This window comes from Canis lupus, chromosome 30 (genome assembly GCF_048164855.1).
Source record: "Canis lupus baileyi chromosome 30, mCanLup2.hap1, whole genome shotgun sequence".
Taxonomy (NCBI): domain Eukaryota; kingdom Metazoa; phylum Chordata; class Mammalia; order Carnivora; family Canidae; genus Canis; species Canis lupus.
In genome coordinates, this window is record NC_132867.1 from 25291767 (window position 1) to 25309656 (window position 17890).

At 35.4% G+C, this 17890-nt stretch overlaps 1 protein-coding gene and 1 long non-coding RNA gene across 13 annotated transcripts in view; one reads left to right on the plus strand and one right to left on the minus strand.

Moving 5' to 3' along the window:
• Positions 1-17890, plus strand: part of GABPA (GA binding protein transcription factor subunit alpha) — a 36209-nt gene that overhangs the window by 14352 nt on the left and 3967 nt on the right. For all 12 annotated transcript variants that reach the window (XM_072806625.1, XM_072806621.1, XM_072806624.1 and 9 more), the window contains 5 exons: positions 1634-1879; positions 8672-8866; positions 11893-11946; positions 12887-13027; positions 13265-13457. In XM_072806625.1, the coding sequence (XP_072662726.1) occupies positions 1634-1879; positions 8672-8866; positions 11893-11946; positions 12887-13027; positions 13265-13457 (829 nt within the window). The remainder of the gene's footprint in view (positions 1-1633; positions 1880-8671; positions 8867-11892; positions 11947-12886; positions 13028-13264; positions 13458-17890) is intronic.
• On the minus strand, positions 1544-17508 carry LOC140621520 (uncharacterized). Its single transcript, XR_012021258.1, has 3 exons — positions 17352-17508; positions 5436-5584; positions 1544-1873 (listed from the first exon to the last, which is right to left on the minus strand). It is a non-coding gene; the product is annotated as an uncharacterized lncRNA (long non-coding RNA).

Consider the following 17890-nt stretch of genomic DNA (forward strand, 5'->3'; position numbering starts at 1 on the left):
ATGATCTGGAAGATACCAGATCTGAAAGCCATCACTATAGCTGTGAGCTTAGAACCATGCTGCCTTCACAGTCATCCACACTAGCCAAAACATGGGTGTGAGGTGCCTGCTTGTCCCTTAACTCCTTACCAGATAGAAGGCTTATGCCAGTGATTCTAGAGCCAGAATCACGACTGGAACCCTCGCCACAAGGAAATGTAGTCCCTACAGTTTAGCACAGGAGAGTGGAATTTGCAAAAAATATTGAGTGACTCAGTCAGCCAGCCCTGTCCATCACAGTATTTTACTAATCTTGTGTAAGTACAAAAGTTAGAAAATTAAGAAACTATTTTTCATAGGCTAAATTTTAGTCTTTAAAAATGTACCTGGTTAGGAATTCTGACCAGAGTTTTAGACCAATTTTAATGTTTGGACATATCATATTGCTTATAATGGGATTTCACAAATTATATCTTAGAAAAAAGAATGGTAGTTATCCCCTCCTGATCTACAGTTTCCCCAATACTGACTATCATTGGCAATAAGAAAGAAATTCTTTGTTTTATCTTTAAAAGCCTAGTGACCTCTTAGTGCAGGTGTATTTAGGAAGAGCTGACTTGATGAAATTTGAGTGGGGAGTCAGAATAAAACTTAGAAAAAAATTTTTTCAAACGTTATAGGTGTATTTGAAAAAAGTGATTTATCTTTATACCATGTAATAAATGATAGCAATACATTTTATTATGGAGTTGGCTTTCAGAGAGGAAGTTTTATTTTTTTCTTTCAAATACACTTTGATTAAATTTGATACAGATTATATAACAGAATCAGTGACCAAACAATAGCTATTAGCTAATATGCTAGTTTCTTAGAGCTGTCATTTTAGTGGAAGTATCGAGATGATTATATACAGGGCTAGTTATTCTGTTGTGACCGTCTTAAGAATTTGGGGTTGTTGATTCATTCAATTGAAAAGGGAAATCAGAAGTTAGTAATGTGAATTTAATCTAACAAACTTAGTGCCTATTCATTTTTAAAACATGTACTTTGACCTTTGAAAAGAAAAACAGCCAGTAAATTATTTTAATTTGCTTAGAAGGACTTTTTAAAAATTCTACAGGTGGGTAACCACTCATTTATATTCTCGCTGGTCTGGCTTTTATATTCTAATCCATACTGGTACTTTTTTTCTAATAAATGTTTATATGTAATTGGGTATGGTGGTGGTGTCTTCTATATTATTTCAGATGTACAGAAAAGTTGCAAGAGTAGTAAAAAAATTCCTGAATGTCCTTTACCTAGATTCTCCAAATGTTAACTTTTATTACATTTGCTTTATTTCCATCCACCAATCCCCGCATTATTTTTAAGAATAAGTTGCAGACATGATTTCCTTCTGTCCCTAAATGCATCAGTGTATGTGTCTTCTAAAAACAAGTAATTCTTTTTTTATGACTACATTACAATTATCAAAATCAGGAAATTAATATTAACACATACTGTCATCTACTGAAATTCTAGTGAATAATTGTATTTATGTCTAAAAGAGAACATTTGCTCTACCTTTTGAGAACATATAAACTAAGCTAAATTTTATTTTTTAGTGGCTTTTTTGTTTTCATGTATATTTACTTTTTTTTATCCCACTCTTAAGGAATTGAGCCTAAGCTAAACATCCTTGAAATTGTAAAACCTGCGGAAACAGTTGAAGTTGTCATCGATCCGGATGCCCACCATGCTGAAGCTGAAGCACATCTTGTTGAGGAAGCTCAAGTAATAACTCTCGATGGCACAAAACACATTACAACTATTTCAGATGAAACCTCAGAACAAGTGACAAGATGGGCTGCCGCTCTGGAAGGTTATAGGAAAGAGCAGGAACGTCTTGGGATACCTTATGGTAATAAAATACTTAATTACATGTTAAGTAGAACAATAAGAATTAAGCTTGACATAGAAGACACTAGAGTCATTAAGTTATAATCTCTTTTCAATGTAGATTTTTTTTTTTAGAAAGAATATTGATTTTCTGTATCTCTCCTTTTATCCCCTTTGAACAAATACTATCTCAGGTGCTAAGAAGACAAATTAAAAAAAAAATACTGTCTTTAGAGTGTTCAGTGTAATTGAAGAGAGAGAAAATAAATAAAAAGAAATATTTACCATAAAAAGTAGCATGGTTTTAAGCTGTCAGTAACTTATATAAAGAGAATGTGCTATTAGGATCTCAGACGGATCAGGGGCACCTGGGTAGCTCAGTTAGTTGAGCATATGACTTTTGACTGGCTCAGGTCAATGTCTCAGGGTTCTGGGATCAAGCCCCAAGTCAGTCTGCCTGCCTCAGCACAGAGTTTGCTTCTCTCCCTCTCCCTCTGCCCCTCCTCCCTAAAATAAATAAATAAATCTTAAAAAGAAAAGAATTTTTTTAAAGATTTTTTTTTATTCATTTACTCATAAGAGACAGAGAGAGAGAGAGAGGCAGAGACACAGGCCAAGGGAGAAGTAGGCTCTCTGCAAGTAGTCCGATGTGGGACTCAATCCCAGGATCATACCCTGGGCCAATGGCAGACCCTCAACCGCTGAGCCACCCAGGCATCCCGAGAAAAGAATAATCTTAAAGGGATTGCAGTGGCCTGGTGAACACTGGGGAAAGGTTTATTATAGATAAACAGTTGAGCAGATGAGGACAGTCCAGATAGCAAATGTGCATGCAAAAGTTAGACGTAGGAGTGAGTATACAGGAGTAAGCGAGAAGATTTGGTGGAGTTACTCTCTAGCATTATAGAACTGCCTTTGATAGATGGACGTGACCATGGGAGATGATGTAGCAGTAGTACGTGACATATGTTGGAACAGATAGAAACTGAATGAAGGGAAAATAGGAGCATGTTATAGATGAGATGTGTCTAGGTGGTAAAGGTCTAGGTTCGCCTAGAGTCAATAATTTATGTGCGAAGAGATGAATGAAACCAGTGATAGGTTGCGTGAGGGTAGAGAGGAGAGATTCAAGGACTGATGGAACTTCTCAAGTTTGGGTGACTAGGGGAATGATCATATTGACGAGAATTAGTTATATCTTCATTACATATTTAGTGACCCACATACACCAAGCATCAGATTAAATGCTGGGGTTTCAGTAGTACATAAGAAAGCTAGGCTGTGCCCTCCAGCACTTAAGTGGGGAAGGTGGGGAAGTCTGATATTGGAAAGATTTTTTTCAAGGATTAAGTGTTGGTAGTACTTCCTTTAGAAGTAATAGTACATATTTTAACTGAAAGTAGCCAGAAAGTATTTTCAGGTACACAAGATGTGGAACGAGATAAAGATATTTTCTGGGACTTTGCTGTGTTGAGTTTGTTTTGAAGCTAGAAAAGCATATACAGTCTCTGATGGAGAGAGATTAAATGGAATGGAACTCTTTAAAGCCTGGATCTTGTCAGCATTTCAGGTTGAGGAAAAGGAATGGAAACATGGAATAGCTGAAAAGATAGAAGGAAGATAAGAATTTATATCATGTCTCTGAAACTGAAAAAGTTTTAGATGGTCAAGAGTGGCCATATTGCTGATAAAGAGAAGAATGTCAATTGAGTGGTATCTGTTAAATTTGGGTATCAGAGGTTCATTGGTAGATTTCCAAAAAGTAACTAGAGTTAAGAGACACCGAATTATAGGAAATAGATATTATTGAAGTGGAAAAAACTGAATATTAACCTTTGAGGGGGGGCAAATGGGAAGAGTGTTGGGGGAATAAATAATTATTGAAGGTTCATGAGTTGTTGGTAACCTGAGTATTTGTAGATAAAATGGTTTGGCACTAGCAGGAGAAAGATAGATGAAGGAAGCCAGGAGGTTTTAATTGGAGCATAGGAAGGTAAGCTCAGTTCAAAGCATCAGGTAGCGTCATTCCTCAAATATGTGGTTGACAATATTGTTCTTTATTTGTGACTTGTAGAAGCTAGCATGGATGTGCTTGACATTATTGTTAGTGAGTTTGGAGTCACCTCAGAGAGGGGAAATGCAGTGAGAAGGAAAGAAGGAAGCATACAAACATTTGAAATACTATTTTATAGTTGTACTACTTTCAACAAGAACCCTTTAGTAGCAGAATCTTTTATGGAGAGTAGTATATAAAAATGAATTATAGAGAGTAAGATTATAAATTCTGACTCATAGTTCCTACCAGGGGTATCATTTACTTAGAATAAAGCTCTTTTAAAGCATGTGAGGTTTATTTAGGTATAGGAAGACTTTTTTAAAATCACTGGTTTTTGTTTTGTTGTTGTCATGAAATTGTTAGCAACTGGAAAGTTTTAGAAATTTGATTGCTGTTTTCTTAGGAACCTGTTGTTTCTCATTTCTGTGTCTGCACCTAAGGGTAGTCATTTTGAAATTGCTTAATTCTCTGCAAAATTGAAATAGACCTAACTGATCATAGCTACTTTAAATCTCCTTGAAATATTGATTCATAATTCCCTGAATTCATTTTACACATATCAACTTACTATCTTGACAGGAGCCTAAAGTCACCCCTTCATATATGTACAGTCCTGTCACTGAGATTTTTCCTGATATTTTTTATGTGTTGTTGTTGCTTTTTTTTTTTTTTTTTTTTTTTTAACTATTTCACATTTAAAAACTGTAGGTGAAACTCAAATTAATGAATTTGTAGTAGGTAGAAGTCTGGTCAAGTGGGAATATGTTAAACTGACTTAGGTAAGATTAAAGTCATTCTTGTCCATTATTAAACAGAAATATTGAAAAGATGACTGTGCTTATTTATTTTTATTTTTACTTCTAGTTTGAATAATTAAAAATAAAGATATATACTTATGATTCTGGCTTCCAGAATTGTTAAGTATTAACATTTTAAGATATTATGTATTGACATAAAAATTAAGTATTACAGGTAGAGTTGATTTGTATCTGACTAGCTCTCCCCCAGTCCGTGGGTATGTTCTCACTAAGTATCTGTCAAATCTGGTTTAAAGAAAGAAAGTCTTATGAAAAGTTTTCCTTTCTTCAGTCCTGCTCCTCAGTTGCAACTACTTTCTACTTTACTGCTTTTTTAAATCATTATTAACTTCTTAATAGGAAGTTACTTCTTTAATCGTTGCAGTAGATGTTCTCTTACATTGCGTTGCAGTAGATTAGTTCTCTTACATGGCTTTCTCCTGCAAGCAAATTAAACTTAACCTTATCTTTCCCCATTTTGTGAATATTCTTAGGTAACTTTTATTTAAGTCATTAGTTATTTTTCTGTACTGTGAGAATTTCTCATATAACCGTGACTGCATTTTGACAACTTTTAATTTTCCTGAAGTTAACAGTTGGCTTAGTTTTTCAATTGTGTAGATTTCTACACATACCAAGATTGTCTCCCATTTCCATCAGTCTGTTTTGTGCCTATGAGTAGTTTTTCCCAGATTCTCAAGTATGTCTGGATTCAGTGTACTTACCACAGAGCTGTCATCCTAGGACATCCTTGACTTTCCTGCAATGCTGGATCTATCTTCCAGATCTTACATTTCCCTTTTTCTTGGTTCTGTTTTCCCAATTTACTCATTATTCTCTCTTTACTTCTTACAGTTTTCCTTAGAAAGGGTACCTAGAAAATAAAAGTAGTTTTTTGTTTTGGGGGTGTTTTGTTTTTTGGGATTTTTTTTTTTTTTTTTTGGTAGGGGAGACTGCATACCTGAAAATGTCTTTATTCTCTTCTCTCTGATTGATAGCTTGGGTATAGAATATTAAATTGAAATATTATTTTTCCTCAATATTTATATGGCCTTGTTCTGTTTTATTATAGTGTGAGATGTCCAGGGAGCATTCTGATTCTAGTTCCTTTTTATATCCTTTTTTTTCTTTCTGGAAGATGTTTGGATTTCCTTTTTATCTTTGGTCTTTATCTTGGTTTAGTGGCATTGTGCAACTTTTTCGTATGCTGTAGATTTATGGGTTATGGTGTAGCATTTCATAGCCCTGCGCTGCCCAGTGCAGTAGCTACTAGTCCCCATGTGAGCACTTAAAACCTGCCTGATCTGAACTGAGATGTGCTGTAAGTGTAAAATACCTGGTACAAAGAGAAAAGAATGTAAAATCTTTTAAGTTTTTTATGTTGAACATGTTGAAATAACATTTGGATACATTAAATGAAATTACATTATTATTTAAATAAACTTTACCTATTTCAGTGTAACTGTGAGAAAATTTTTAAAATTACCACATTGTATTTCTGTTGGACAGCTGCTGATCTTTAGAATTTTATCAGGCGGCCTGGGTTGGGTGGCTCAGCGGTTTAGCGCTCCCTTCAGCGCAGGTCATGATCCTGGAGTCCCAGGATCGAGTCCTACATCGGGTTCCCGGCATGGAGCCTGCTTCTCCCTCTGCCTGTGTCTCTGCCTCTGTCTCTCATGAATAAATAAATAAAATCTTAAAAAAAAAATTCTGTTTTGTTATTGCATTGTTTCTGCTTCTGGGTTCTATTTTTCTTTGTTTAATGGTTTGTTTTTAGTCTCTCAAATATCTGACTATCCCTGTTCATCTTTTCATATTTAAGAGTGAATAACTTGAAAGCTAACTAGTTTGAAGCTCTGAAAGGGGTTTTCTTGACTGGACACTGTTAAAATGGGGTAATAGTCATTTCATTAAAAGATTTTTCAAGTGTCAGTATGTATAGATCTTTTTCCTGAGTATCTAACTTTCTGAAGAATTGGCCAAACATCTGACAGGAGTAGAAGGTTGGGGTAAGGATTTAGGGTTGACATGTATGTGAATGCTGCATTCTGCAAGTGGAAAGGGAAGTACAGAGTCTCAGTCTTCAGTTTGTAGACTTTTGTTACTGGGATCTATTCTCCCAAAACTCTCTCATCTGTTATTTTCAAGTAGTATTAAAAAATAGAGCCAGTAGAGGTGCCTGGCTGGCTCAGTCAGAAGAGCACTTGACCCTTGACCCTCGGGGTCATGAGATCAAGCCCCACATTGGGTATAGAGATTACTTAAATAAACAAAACTTAAGAAAAAAAAATAGCACCACTTGCTTTCTCGGTTCCTGTCTGTTCCCTTACCCCACTTTTATCTGGACCTTCTCTGTCTTTTTACTTGGTGTTCCCGTGCTACTCAATTTAGATTCTATTCCCTCCAGTTTCTCCTCTCTGTGGTCCCCTCTCCTGGATGTGATCTGTGACTCCGTTTGAAAAACCCAGAGGTGCTGCACTGCTCCAACCCCTTTTAAGCCTTACTATGACCTTTGTACTCAGCTGTTGTTAGATTGGGGAAAACTATTTGAGCTCCTCCTATTAGCTTGGCTTATTCTGCTTTCAATGAAAACTTCTTGGCTGTGTTTGGGTTCTCCTGTGCTCAGAATGAAGAATGGTCAGATGGCTCTTGCTTCATTCGCCCTTTGCCTTCTTCTGAATAGATACTGCTGCCCTGAAAGTCTGTAACTGTTACTGCTTTGTCTTTACCTGGATGTATTTTGGCTTCCATGGGGATATCTTGTCACCTGATTTTATTGTAAATGTACATGAATTTTTGGTTTTGCTCTCTTGCTTGTAGTGGGTTTTTTTAATGTGTGCATTCAGAGGCATTAAAAAACTTTGCTGCCATCTTCTCAGAATCTTCCCTTTCACATTTTTGTGAAAAGATCAAATTAAAAATCAGTTATGTGGCTATCAATCCTATTTTATGTTTGATTCCTTTTTTATTATCGATTGGTTCTTGATAAGTACCTAAATGTTTTTTTTTCTCCCCACTTATTCCAATTAAATAGCATGCATCTTAGGGGTGTGTAACCAATATTCTTTGGATAGATCATCTTTTTCATGCAGAAATACCTATACCAAAATTAAGTCAGCCAGTATTTATTAAATTTATTTGGATAGAATAATCTATTAGGTCCCAGGGATACAATGAAATATGTATACATGTTGGCCATCTTTTTTATTTGTGAATTCAATTAGATAGTAAAAAATGATGAAGAAAATGACTTTTTGGATTTACTTTTCATAGATTTAACAAATTATGCTATGCATGAGGCATTGTTGTAAATTCTAAAGATACAGTGGTTTATAAGATACAGTCCTTGTATTTAAGACCTTAATGTGTTGCAGGGAAAGACAGCTGAGTAAACATGCAATTTGCATGTTGTATTATAAGTGCTGCTAAAGGGTAAATACAGGAGCACCAGCTTTTTACTAGAAGCAAAAGGAAAGGATTATGTTGTGCACATTTTGAGAAATAAGTTTAGCTCCTCAGAAACCCCTTACAGTTTATTTTTTTCAGTGCACCAAATTATACACTGCTAAAAAGTAATGTTTCAAACTTAGATAACATACTCCAGAATAATCACAGAGAATAATAATCACAGAGAATAACATTCTCCAGAATAATCACATATTTTATTCTTAGAGTTGACCCTTGGAGAGTAATTTTACATTGTTTTTCTTGATAAAAATCCAGACTAACGGCTGTAAAACCAGGTGAATTCATTAAAAATTTAGATTGAAAAATTGAAAAGGAGCTGAAGAGAAAATAGAGTATTAAAAATCTTTTTATTTCATTTGAGTTTATTTCACTTGGGAAAAAAACCTGTCTGGATTTTTGTCCATATATGTGTGTATGTATATTGACAAATTAACTGTGAATTTATATAATATCTAAGATAGGACTAGGCTAATGGTACTGTTTTTCTCTCTAGATCCTATACAGTGGTCTACGGACCAAGTCCTGCATTGGGTGGTTTGGGTAATGAAGGAATTCAGCATGACTGATATAGACTTGACCACGCTCAACATTTCCGGAAGAGAATTATGCAGTCTCAACCAAGAAGACTTTTTTCAGCGAGTCCCTCGGGGAGAAATTCTGTGGAGTCATCTGGAACTTCTCCGAAAATGTATAAAATTTGAATTATTATCTATTTGGCACTCTAGCTTGAATTTAACTTTATTTCTTATAACATTGTCTTCATTGTTCATTGTGATCAATGATAATAGCAATAATAGCACCTATTAATTGTTAAAGGCTGTGTGGGAGCTTTATATATATTATCTCACTTAATCTCTCTGCTAATGCCCCAAATCATTACTTTCCTTACTTTTTTAGATAGGATAATGAGGCTTAGAGAGCCAGCCCCAGAAAGGTACACAGCTAGGGAGTGGCAGTCAGGATTCAAAACCAGACTGACAAACATGAGAATCCAAATTCTTAAGATTCTGTGTCCACACTTAGCTCTCTTTGTAAATTCCAGTTTATTGACTTCTGTTTCATCAGTCAGTTCTTTAATTTACTCTTCATCTTCTGGAAATTTAAAGTTGTTCACTGATTTCTTCCCTCAATGAAATCTTCTAAAATTCCTTTTAATTGAATGGGATCTTAAGGGAGAAAGTAGTATGCAGTCCTCTGTCTTGAATTGAAGTCTGCTGGTTATAAGTGTTTCCATGTTGGCTCCACAGACATTATTATTATGATTAAGTGACTATATAAAGAAATTAGAAACTTCTTGGCTGACCAACAACAACAAAAAAGCTCAAATAAATGTAAATTATTTTGTGTGAATTTTAATCTGTCTTGTATTTCAGTGACTGTCTGTTAAAATAGCGCAGCAATATCCTGTTCCCTAACACCATTCTGCGGGCCAGAAATGCTAGCCAGACCCACATACTTTTCAGAATGTGTGAACAGGACAGACGCTGACTTTGTTTTTGTAATGGTTATGGGTAAAAAAGTAACTGGTAGGGTTTTTTCTCTTATGCGCCCAGTAAAGGAGCAGCTCTGGTTGGAGGGATTTTCCACAGGTATTTGAAGGCTTAGGGTTTTCATCTGAGGTGCATTCTCTGCTGCCGAATAAGAAATGAGCTCGAGGGAGAAGCTTTCCTTCATTGATTATATTTATAGTTTCTTTCATGGAATCTCTTAAATATTAGAGGTGAAAAGTGTCTGTTGACACTGAAAGTCTTACTGCATTCATTACATTTACAAGAATTATTTCCAGTTGTTCTTATTAGGTAAATAAATGTTCTAGTTGAAGTTTTGTCCTTTGATTTCACAGGTTTTTATTTTCTACAGAGCTTTTCCAATAAATAAGGCAAACTCTTGCATTTTTTTCAGGTTTTTAACATGTGAGTCACTTTTGCTGAAGTGTTTTCCTTGTAGGGACTTGTCAGGATTAGGACAAAGATAGTTTGCTTAGGTTCCAGTATAATTTTTCTTAAATTGGGGTGTTCTGCGCTCTCCTCCAGGGCAGTACTTTATTGTTCTTGTCTCTTTCTGGTTCTCCTAGTACTTATCAATCTTTAAAGCTCATCGAGAACCTTTTCCTAGTATAGGGAGTGAAGGAATCTTGTGTATCTGTTCATTTTCTTGAAGTGGAGAGAATGCTCAGAATGAGGAATCTGGGTGAAACAGTAGAATCTTCAGCTTACTGATAGGTTTCAGGTGTTGGGCTTTTTGAAAACATTTTCCTTGAATCCTTATAACAGCTAATTTAGGTGGTAGATGGGGATAATTCATTTAAACTTGAGGAAATTAAGTTTATTGAATAATTTACCAAAGTCCCAGAGCCAGGAATGAGTGCTAAGATCAGAACCAGCATCTGTCCCATATAATTATATAAACCCCTAAGGAAAGCCCCCATCTGACAGGGTTTAGACCTCTTCTCAGTTTCTCAGCCCTTTCCAGCTCTGTGTGCTGGAACTGGTTCCTGGCATGGCACCTTAAGTAGAACTGTGTTCAGGACCAGGCACTAGGACTCAAACTACACAGGTGGTTGCTGGTGGGTACAGCTTCAAGAGAAAAGCATCCAATCTATGATGGGCCCTAAATAAATAGACTGAAGTATTAGAGACTGGGAAATAGGAACTCTCGTTTAAGAAATAAAGAATAGCATTTGAGTAGGGAATAGTAACAGATGAGGAAGGCATGGAATGAATATAACCTCTAAAGGGTTATATTAATTAGGACCTTTTACAGTGTAACTCTGATGTTGAGAGCTAGATTGGTAGCCATTGTTAAATTATTTTGTTCCCTTGTGACATTTAGGACCATTACAATTTTATTGAAAATTTAGCTATCTTTAAGGAGCATTATAAAGTTAAAGCAGTTTGCAGGTGCCTCCATGGTTCAGTCGGTTAAGCATCAGACTCTAATTTCGTCTCAGGTCATGATCCTCAGGGATGTGAGATCGTGAGGCTTCCTGCTCAGCACGGAGTCTACTTGAAATTTTCTCTCTCCCTCTCCCTTTCTCTCTCTCTCTCTCTCAAATAAAATCTTTTTTAAAAAAAGTTAAAGTGAGGGCAGCCCAGATGGCTCAGTGGTTTAGCGCCGCCTTCAGCCCAGGGCGTGAACCTGGAGACCCGGGATCGAGTCCCACCTCAGGCTTCCTGCATGGAGCCTGCTTCTCCCTCTGCCTGTGTCTCTCTCTGCCCTCTCGCTCTCTCATGAATAATTAATTAATTAATTTTAAAAAGTTTAAGTGAATTTATTCAAAACTTTTCAGTTTGTTAGAATAGTACATTCTGAAGATCTCTCAGTCATCTTGACTGAGAATGTATATCTTTGAATGTATAAGTAATTTCAGTGTGATGTATATTCTCAACTTTGTTGATCTTGAAGATTTCCATGTTTTTAAATGGTTTCACACAGATAAATAGATAGAGATATTTATGTTTAGAAGACCATGATTCTCTGAATAACTTTTCTTAACATTAAAAGAATTGGACCTCTCCATTGGCTACTTCTCTTAAAGTATCTTTTTCCTTGCAAAGTGACTATCAAGTATTTTTGAAATTATCGTGCCAGTAAGTTTTCTTCAATGTTTTGCTTTTTTGTTTATTTGGTTGATTACTTAGATTGAGTTTTACTAACTTAAGTTTGCATTTCTGGGTTTAAGTGTAAACAAAAATTTTTGTGTGTGTTCTTCAGATGTGTTGGCAAGCCAAGAACAACAGATGAATGAGATAGTTACAATTGATCAACGTGAGTACTCATGCCCATTATGTATGCCCATTTGTCAGTAAGAGATTTTGTTTTAATTCAGCACTGCAAGGTAATAAAAAGGAAATTTAATTTTTAAACTTTTTATGAAATATTTTAAATATAACAAGAATTAAAGTATAACATCTGCGTACACCATAAGAATTAAAACTATCAAGTTTACCTGTTGTAGATCGCATTTGAAATGATTATTCTGAATTTGATGTTTATTATTCTATGTATATTTTATATTTTTACCACCTAGGCAACCACAATTTATGCATTATTTTACCCATGTTTAAACTTTTTGGGTAAAATGATTAAATAAACTACACATATTTTTATAACTTGCTTTTTTTGTGGAACAGAGACTTGTGTTGGTACTTGCAGTCTGATTTCACTCATTTTCACTGCTATTATTTTTCAAACTCTGAATATCATGGAATGAGTATTTGTAAGAACGTGAGGTCCTCTGGTTTATCGCAGGGGTTCCACCCTTGCAACCTGACTGGGGACCACCAGCACAGCTTTCCATAAAGTGGGGGGAGGCTCTGGTACTCTCACCAGTACTGCATGTGAGTTCTTATGTGTCCACATTTTCTCCCAGCATTTGATAAACTACTTTTAATAAAGAATTACTCTTAAAGCAAATGTTTTTACCATTCTTTGTCTAACGTATATACACCACTAAGTTCATCCAAAATAAGACCAACTCTTATTCCTGCAGTTCAGATTCACAACCCATGATGAAAACATCGTACCTTATCCTCAGAACTTCTTTGGTAATTTTGTTCAAAACTGCTGTGGAGTAAGGTTTTTTTGAAAGGCCTTTTGTTGAGCTAATTGGAGGGGCATTAATGAAACTAACAGCATTTTCTGTCAGTAATGTTTCTCGTGGCTTGTATTAGAAAAGAAAAAATGTTTCCCTTGTTTTTCTGTGCAGCTGTGCAGATTATCCCAGCATCAGTGCAGTCTGCTACCCCAACCACCATTAAAGTCATAAACAGCAGTGCAAAGGCAGCGAAAGTACAAAGAGCTCCAAGGATTTCAGGAGAAGATAGAAGTTCACCTGGGAACAGAACGGGTATTTTTGCATTATCTTACGGTATTTATAAAATTTGTCAAATCATGTGTATTTTGTCCTGTTTCACTGTATGAAAGTATGAATGTGGATTATTTCTCTGGCAGTATGTAAATAGCATTTATAAGAATTTTTGTTTGTAGCATGGTTGAGGGATGAACCAGAGAACCTGTTTATTGCCTTTTGCCTGCTATTAACCCATAACACTGTGGTAAACACTTGTCCTTTCTGTCAATTTAGGAAACAATGGCCAAATCCAACTGTGGCAGTTTTTGCTAGAACTTCTTACTGACAAGGATGCTCGAGACTGCATTTCTTGGGTTGGTGATGAAGGCGAGTTTAAGCTAAATCAGCCTGAACTAGTTGCGCAAAAATGGGGACAACGTAAAAATAAGCCTACAATGAACTATGAGAAACTCAGTCGTGCTTTAAGGTAAGCATTTATCATTATTATGATTATTACTTTTTATTATCAAGCCTTTCTAAAAAATGACTTTTTATAGGTTTAATATTGTTATATAACATTAAAAGATTTGTTTATGTTTATTTAATTTTTTAAAAAGCTAAAAATTTCACACTTGTGTTAAAAGTGACTTTTTTAAGATTTATTTTATTCATTTTAGAGAGCTTGTGCACGCTTGAGCATACGGGTAGGGGGAAGGGCTGAGGGAGAGAAAGAGTGAAACTTTAGCGACTCTGCACTCAGCACAGAGCTCAGGGTGGGACTCCATCCCCGGATCCTGAGATCACAACCTGAGCTGAAACCAAGAGTCAGACACTTAACTGACTGAGCCACCCAGGCGCCCCCAAAATGACTTTTACAAAGATCTTTAGTATTAACTTTGAGGCACATTGTTTTGTTTTCTTTTTAGGATGATTCCAAGATTATTTGTTTTTATCTCATTCAAAAGCATATATTATTCTGTTAAAAAGTCTTATGTTTAGGGACTCCTGGATAGCTCAGTCAGTTAAGCATCTTCTTACAGTTCAGGTCATGATCCTAGGGTCCTAGGATCATGCCCCACATTGGGCTCCCTGCTCAGTGACGAGTCTGCCTCTCCCTCTCCCTCTCTCTCTCTCTCTCAAATAAATAAAATCTTAAAAAACTTAAGTGTTTAATCTCCGAATTTTCTGTTATTTGCATAACAGATAAAGATGCTATCATTTATTTGTATAGGTGAATTGAGTGTAAATTTTAGCAAAGATGCATATATTTTGTTTTTTATAACTAGGTGCAAAATGTCAACCCATTTCTCTGTTCTTTCTCCCCTTTCAGCCTGCCTAAATCTGAATATCCAACCTTTACACAGTTTGAATTGGAATAGAATAAAATTATTTGTAACATCTCATAAGTAGTATGAATTTTTTTTGACATAAGTACTCAAATTATTCTTACTATGGAGATGGAAATTCAGTATGTGCATTTAAGTTAAAAAGCAAGATATATGGAAATATCACAGAGCTAATGTCCTTTCTTGGAAGATTGAACATAGTGTAAAATAGCTCTGTAATTTATCTCTGTTTCTAAGTAATATGCTTTTACTGCTGCTTGGGCATTGTGAATTTCACACTATGAGATTGTGATCTACCTCTCATCCCTACACACATTCTCTTTGTCCCTTCATAATGTAATTACATAATTATATGGAAATTGTGGTAATATCAGTTTTCATTGTTAGGATCATTATCATGTAAGTATTGTTACATATTTTAGCATGATTATTTTTTCCAAAATAACTGGTTTCCTTAGCATTCATAAGTAACTAAAATGCTTGCTTTTCTTTTTTTCTTTTTTTTTTTTAATGTTATTTATTTGAGAGAGCACGACTTAGGATGGGGGTGGTGGGCAAAGGGAAAGGGAGAAGCAGGCTCCCTGCTGAGTAGAAAGCCCGATGCGGGACTCAATACCAGGACTCTGATATTATAACTTGAGTTGAAGGGAGATGTTTAACCAACTGAGCTTCCAGGTGCCCCTAAAATGCTTTATTTTCAATGTATTTATCATTTATTTAGTCTCACACACTTTGCCAACTATTTTAAGATCCTTTCCGTATAATGAGAATTAAAACTGTCATTTTTGGCAGTTGATATGATTAGATATACACAAGTCCCTTCAAAATTACAGATAAATTATTAGAGTTAATCATTAAGATGCCTGTTCTCCCCAGATTGATACAAGTTTCAATGCAGAAAGGTTTTTTTTTTTTTTTTTTTTTTTTTTTTTAGAACTTAACATGTGGATTGTGAAATTTATAAATGTGGGAATGTAAAGTGCCATAGTAACAGGGATACCAGAAGAAGATGAACAGAGCAGAAAGACTTGCTCTCCAGGACATTGAAACTTTCTGTAAACCTACAACAATAGCATGTGTGTTGTTTGCTTAGAACAAATAGATCACAGATTACAATAAAGAGCCCAAGTAGAACCAAGAATATAAGAGTATTTGACTTAAAGATGGCATGGGGAAAAGACATGAGGAAAGACCCGTTTTTCAAATCAGCAGAGCTGAGACATTGACTATCCATAGGAAATAAAGTTAAATTCCACCTCTTCCTCATACTATACTAGAAATTGGTTCCATGTAGCTTATAGCTATAAATGTGGAAAGTAAAATAGGAAAGCATCCAGGAATATCTCCATGATGTCAGTAGGTGAGGAAAGACATCAAACAATCTACAGCACTAAACCTGATGGAGAAGATCAAGAAATTGGACTACATTTAAATTAGAACTTTTGGTCAATGGAAGCCATCATTAGGAGAGTGAAAGGCAAGCCACAGACCTTACACAAAAGTCAGGTTTGAAGTACAAATCAATAGGAGAAATAGAAAAAAATAGGCAAGAGACTTGAATAGGCAGTACCAGCTGGAGATTATGTGCATGGCCAGTGACTGCCACTGTGCACAGCCTCTTTTGTAATCCGGGAAACACATTTGGAAACCATGATAAAATGACACAACACAGTTCTCAGGGTGGCTAAAATTTAAATGATTCCCAGTACCAAGTGTTGATGAGGATGTGGAGGAGCGGGAATGCCTCTACACTTTGGGGTAGGGATATAACCTCTTAACTCAGGAGTTTCTCTCCTAAATATTTACCAGACAGAAGCACATGCTTATGTCCACATATGTGCTCATAGCATTATTTATAATATCCAAAGACCAGAAACCAAATACCTATGAACAAGAGAGTGACTAAATGAATGGTGGTAAACAAAAGTAGACTGTATCCATGGAAATGAACTGCCTACAGGCACTGATATAGATGAATCTCACAAACGTAATGTTCGGTGAAGGAATCAGACCCACCCAAAAGAGTATATATTTTATGAATGCATTTAATAGTGTAAAGTTCAAGAACAGAAAAAGTAAATTACAGCATTTAAGGATACATATTTGGGTGACAAGCAATGAACCACCATCATGGAACAGGATTGTGTTTACCTTTTAGAGTGAGGCGGGGTAGTGATTGGGAAGGGCCTTTGAGGGATTCTGGGGAAATCTATTTCACAATTTAAAAGGCTTAAAAATATACAAGCTTCGAAAAAGCAGGGAGAGGGGATCATGTGCATGAAAGTACAGATACTGTGTACTACCTTACTACTTTCTTCATTTTAGAGAGGGTACAAATATGAATGTTCTTATATGTGGTTGTATGATGCATCTACTAGATTGAAGGACATACTAAGTAAATTTAAAAATTAATGTTTGTATTCTTTATCATCTCTTACTAAGAGACAGAAGATTATACCAACTCCATTTTCCTCCTTGAAATATAAAACCACTTTCTTCATTTTACTTTTTTCTCAAGGGTCTGTTATAACCTTACATACTATGTAAAAATTTTCTAAGAAATTGAAATACTAATCTCATTTTTTTTTTATTATACTAATCTCATTTTAAACTGGATGACAGGAAATTGGTGGTTTGTGGGTAAGATCTAAATTCTATATAAATGTAATTGGCACAAAAGAAAACACAAGAACTCTGCCCAGTGTTTTGTATCTCTCACTGAGAAAGTGAACATAACTGACTGTTAGACTTTTGCTATTCTGAAATTTAGGAAAAGTGACTTAATATCCTGCATATGGATCAGCCTTTTTATTAATGGACTCTTGATTAAGTTGAATGAATTTTATAATAAAATCTTGCTAAATGTGGTAGTTGTTTATACCACTTTGGTACTTTGGCAAATGGTCATTCCTTTCATAACTGCTCATTGTCAAATTGGTACTGACAGGCAGTGCAGTTTTAAAATGAAGGCTTCACAGGATAGGGAAAAAATAATAAAAGGCTTAATCCTCCTATCTATAAAAGTCTCGACTCACCTTTTTTCCTTTTGTTGGACTTGGCAGCACATAACAGTAAATAAAGTCTGTTTTCCAAAGTAAATACAAATCCAGCTCTATTTCCACTCCATACATAGCAACAGTAAACTAGACTTCTAGATTTGTCTGTGTAGGTATAGAAACCTTGTTTCTTTATGATGTCCTCTTTCCTGGTGTTCTGTATTCTGTCCTTCTTCTAGCCCTTTACTTACACTTTTGAGGCTCCCTTTTGTATTTGAATTTGGATTTGAATTTCACTGAAAGGAGAGCCTTTACACATTAAAACGGTGACGGTGAAGGCGTGGCTACAACATATAGCAGATTCCCACAGTCTGTAGAATATGTGTATTAAAAATTGTCTCCTTTTATATGGGTTCTTAATTATTAACATAGCTTATATTTTATAGAGGGCTATGTGCCAGTCATTGTGTGCTTAAGTGAGCACTTTGCAAAGATAACCCTTTTAATTCCCAACAATTCTCTGAAGGTAAGTACTGTTTTTAACCTCATTGTATAGATGACGAATAAAAGCTTAGAGA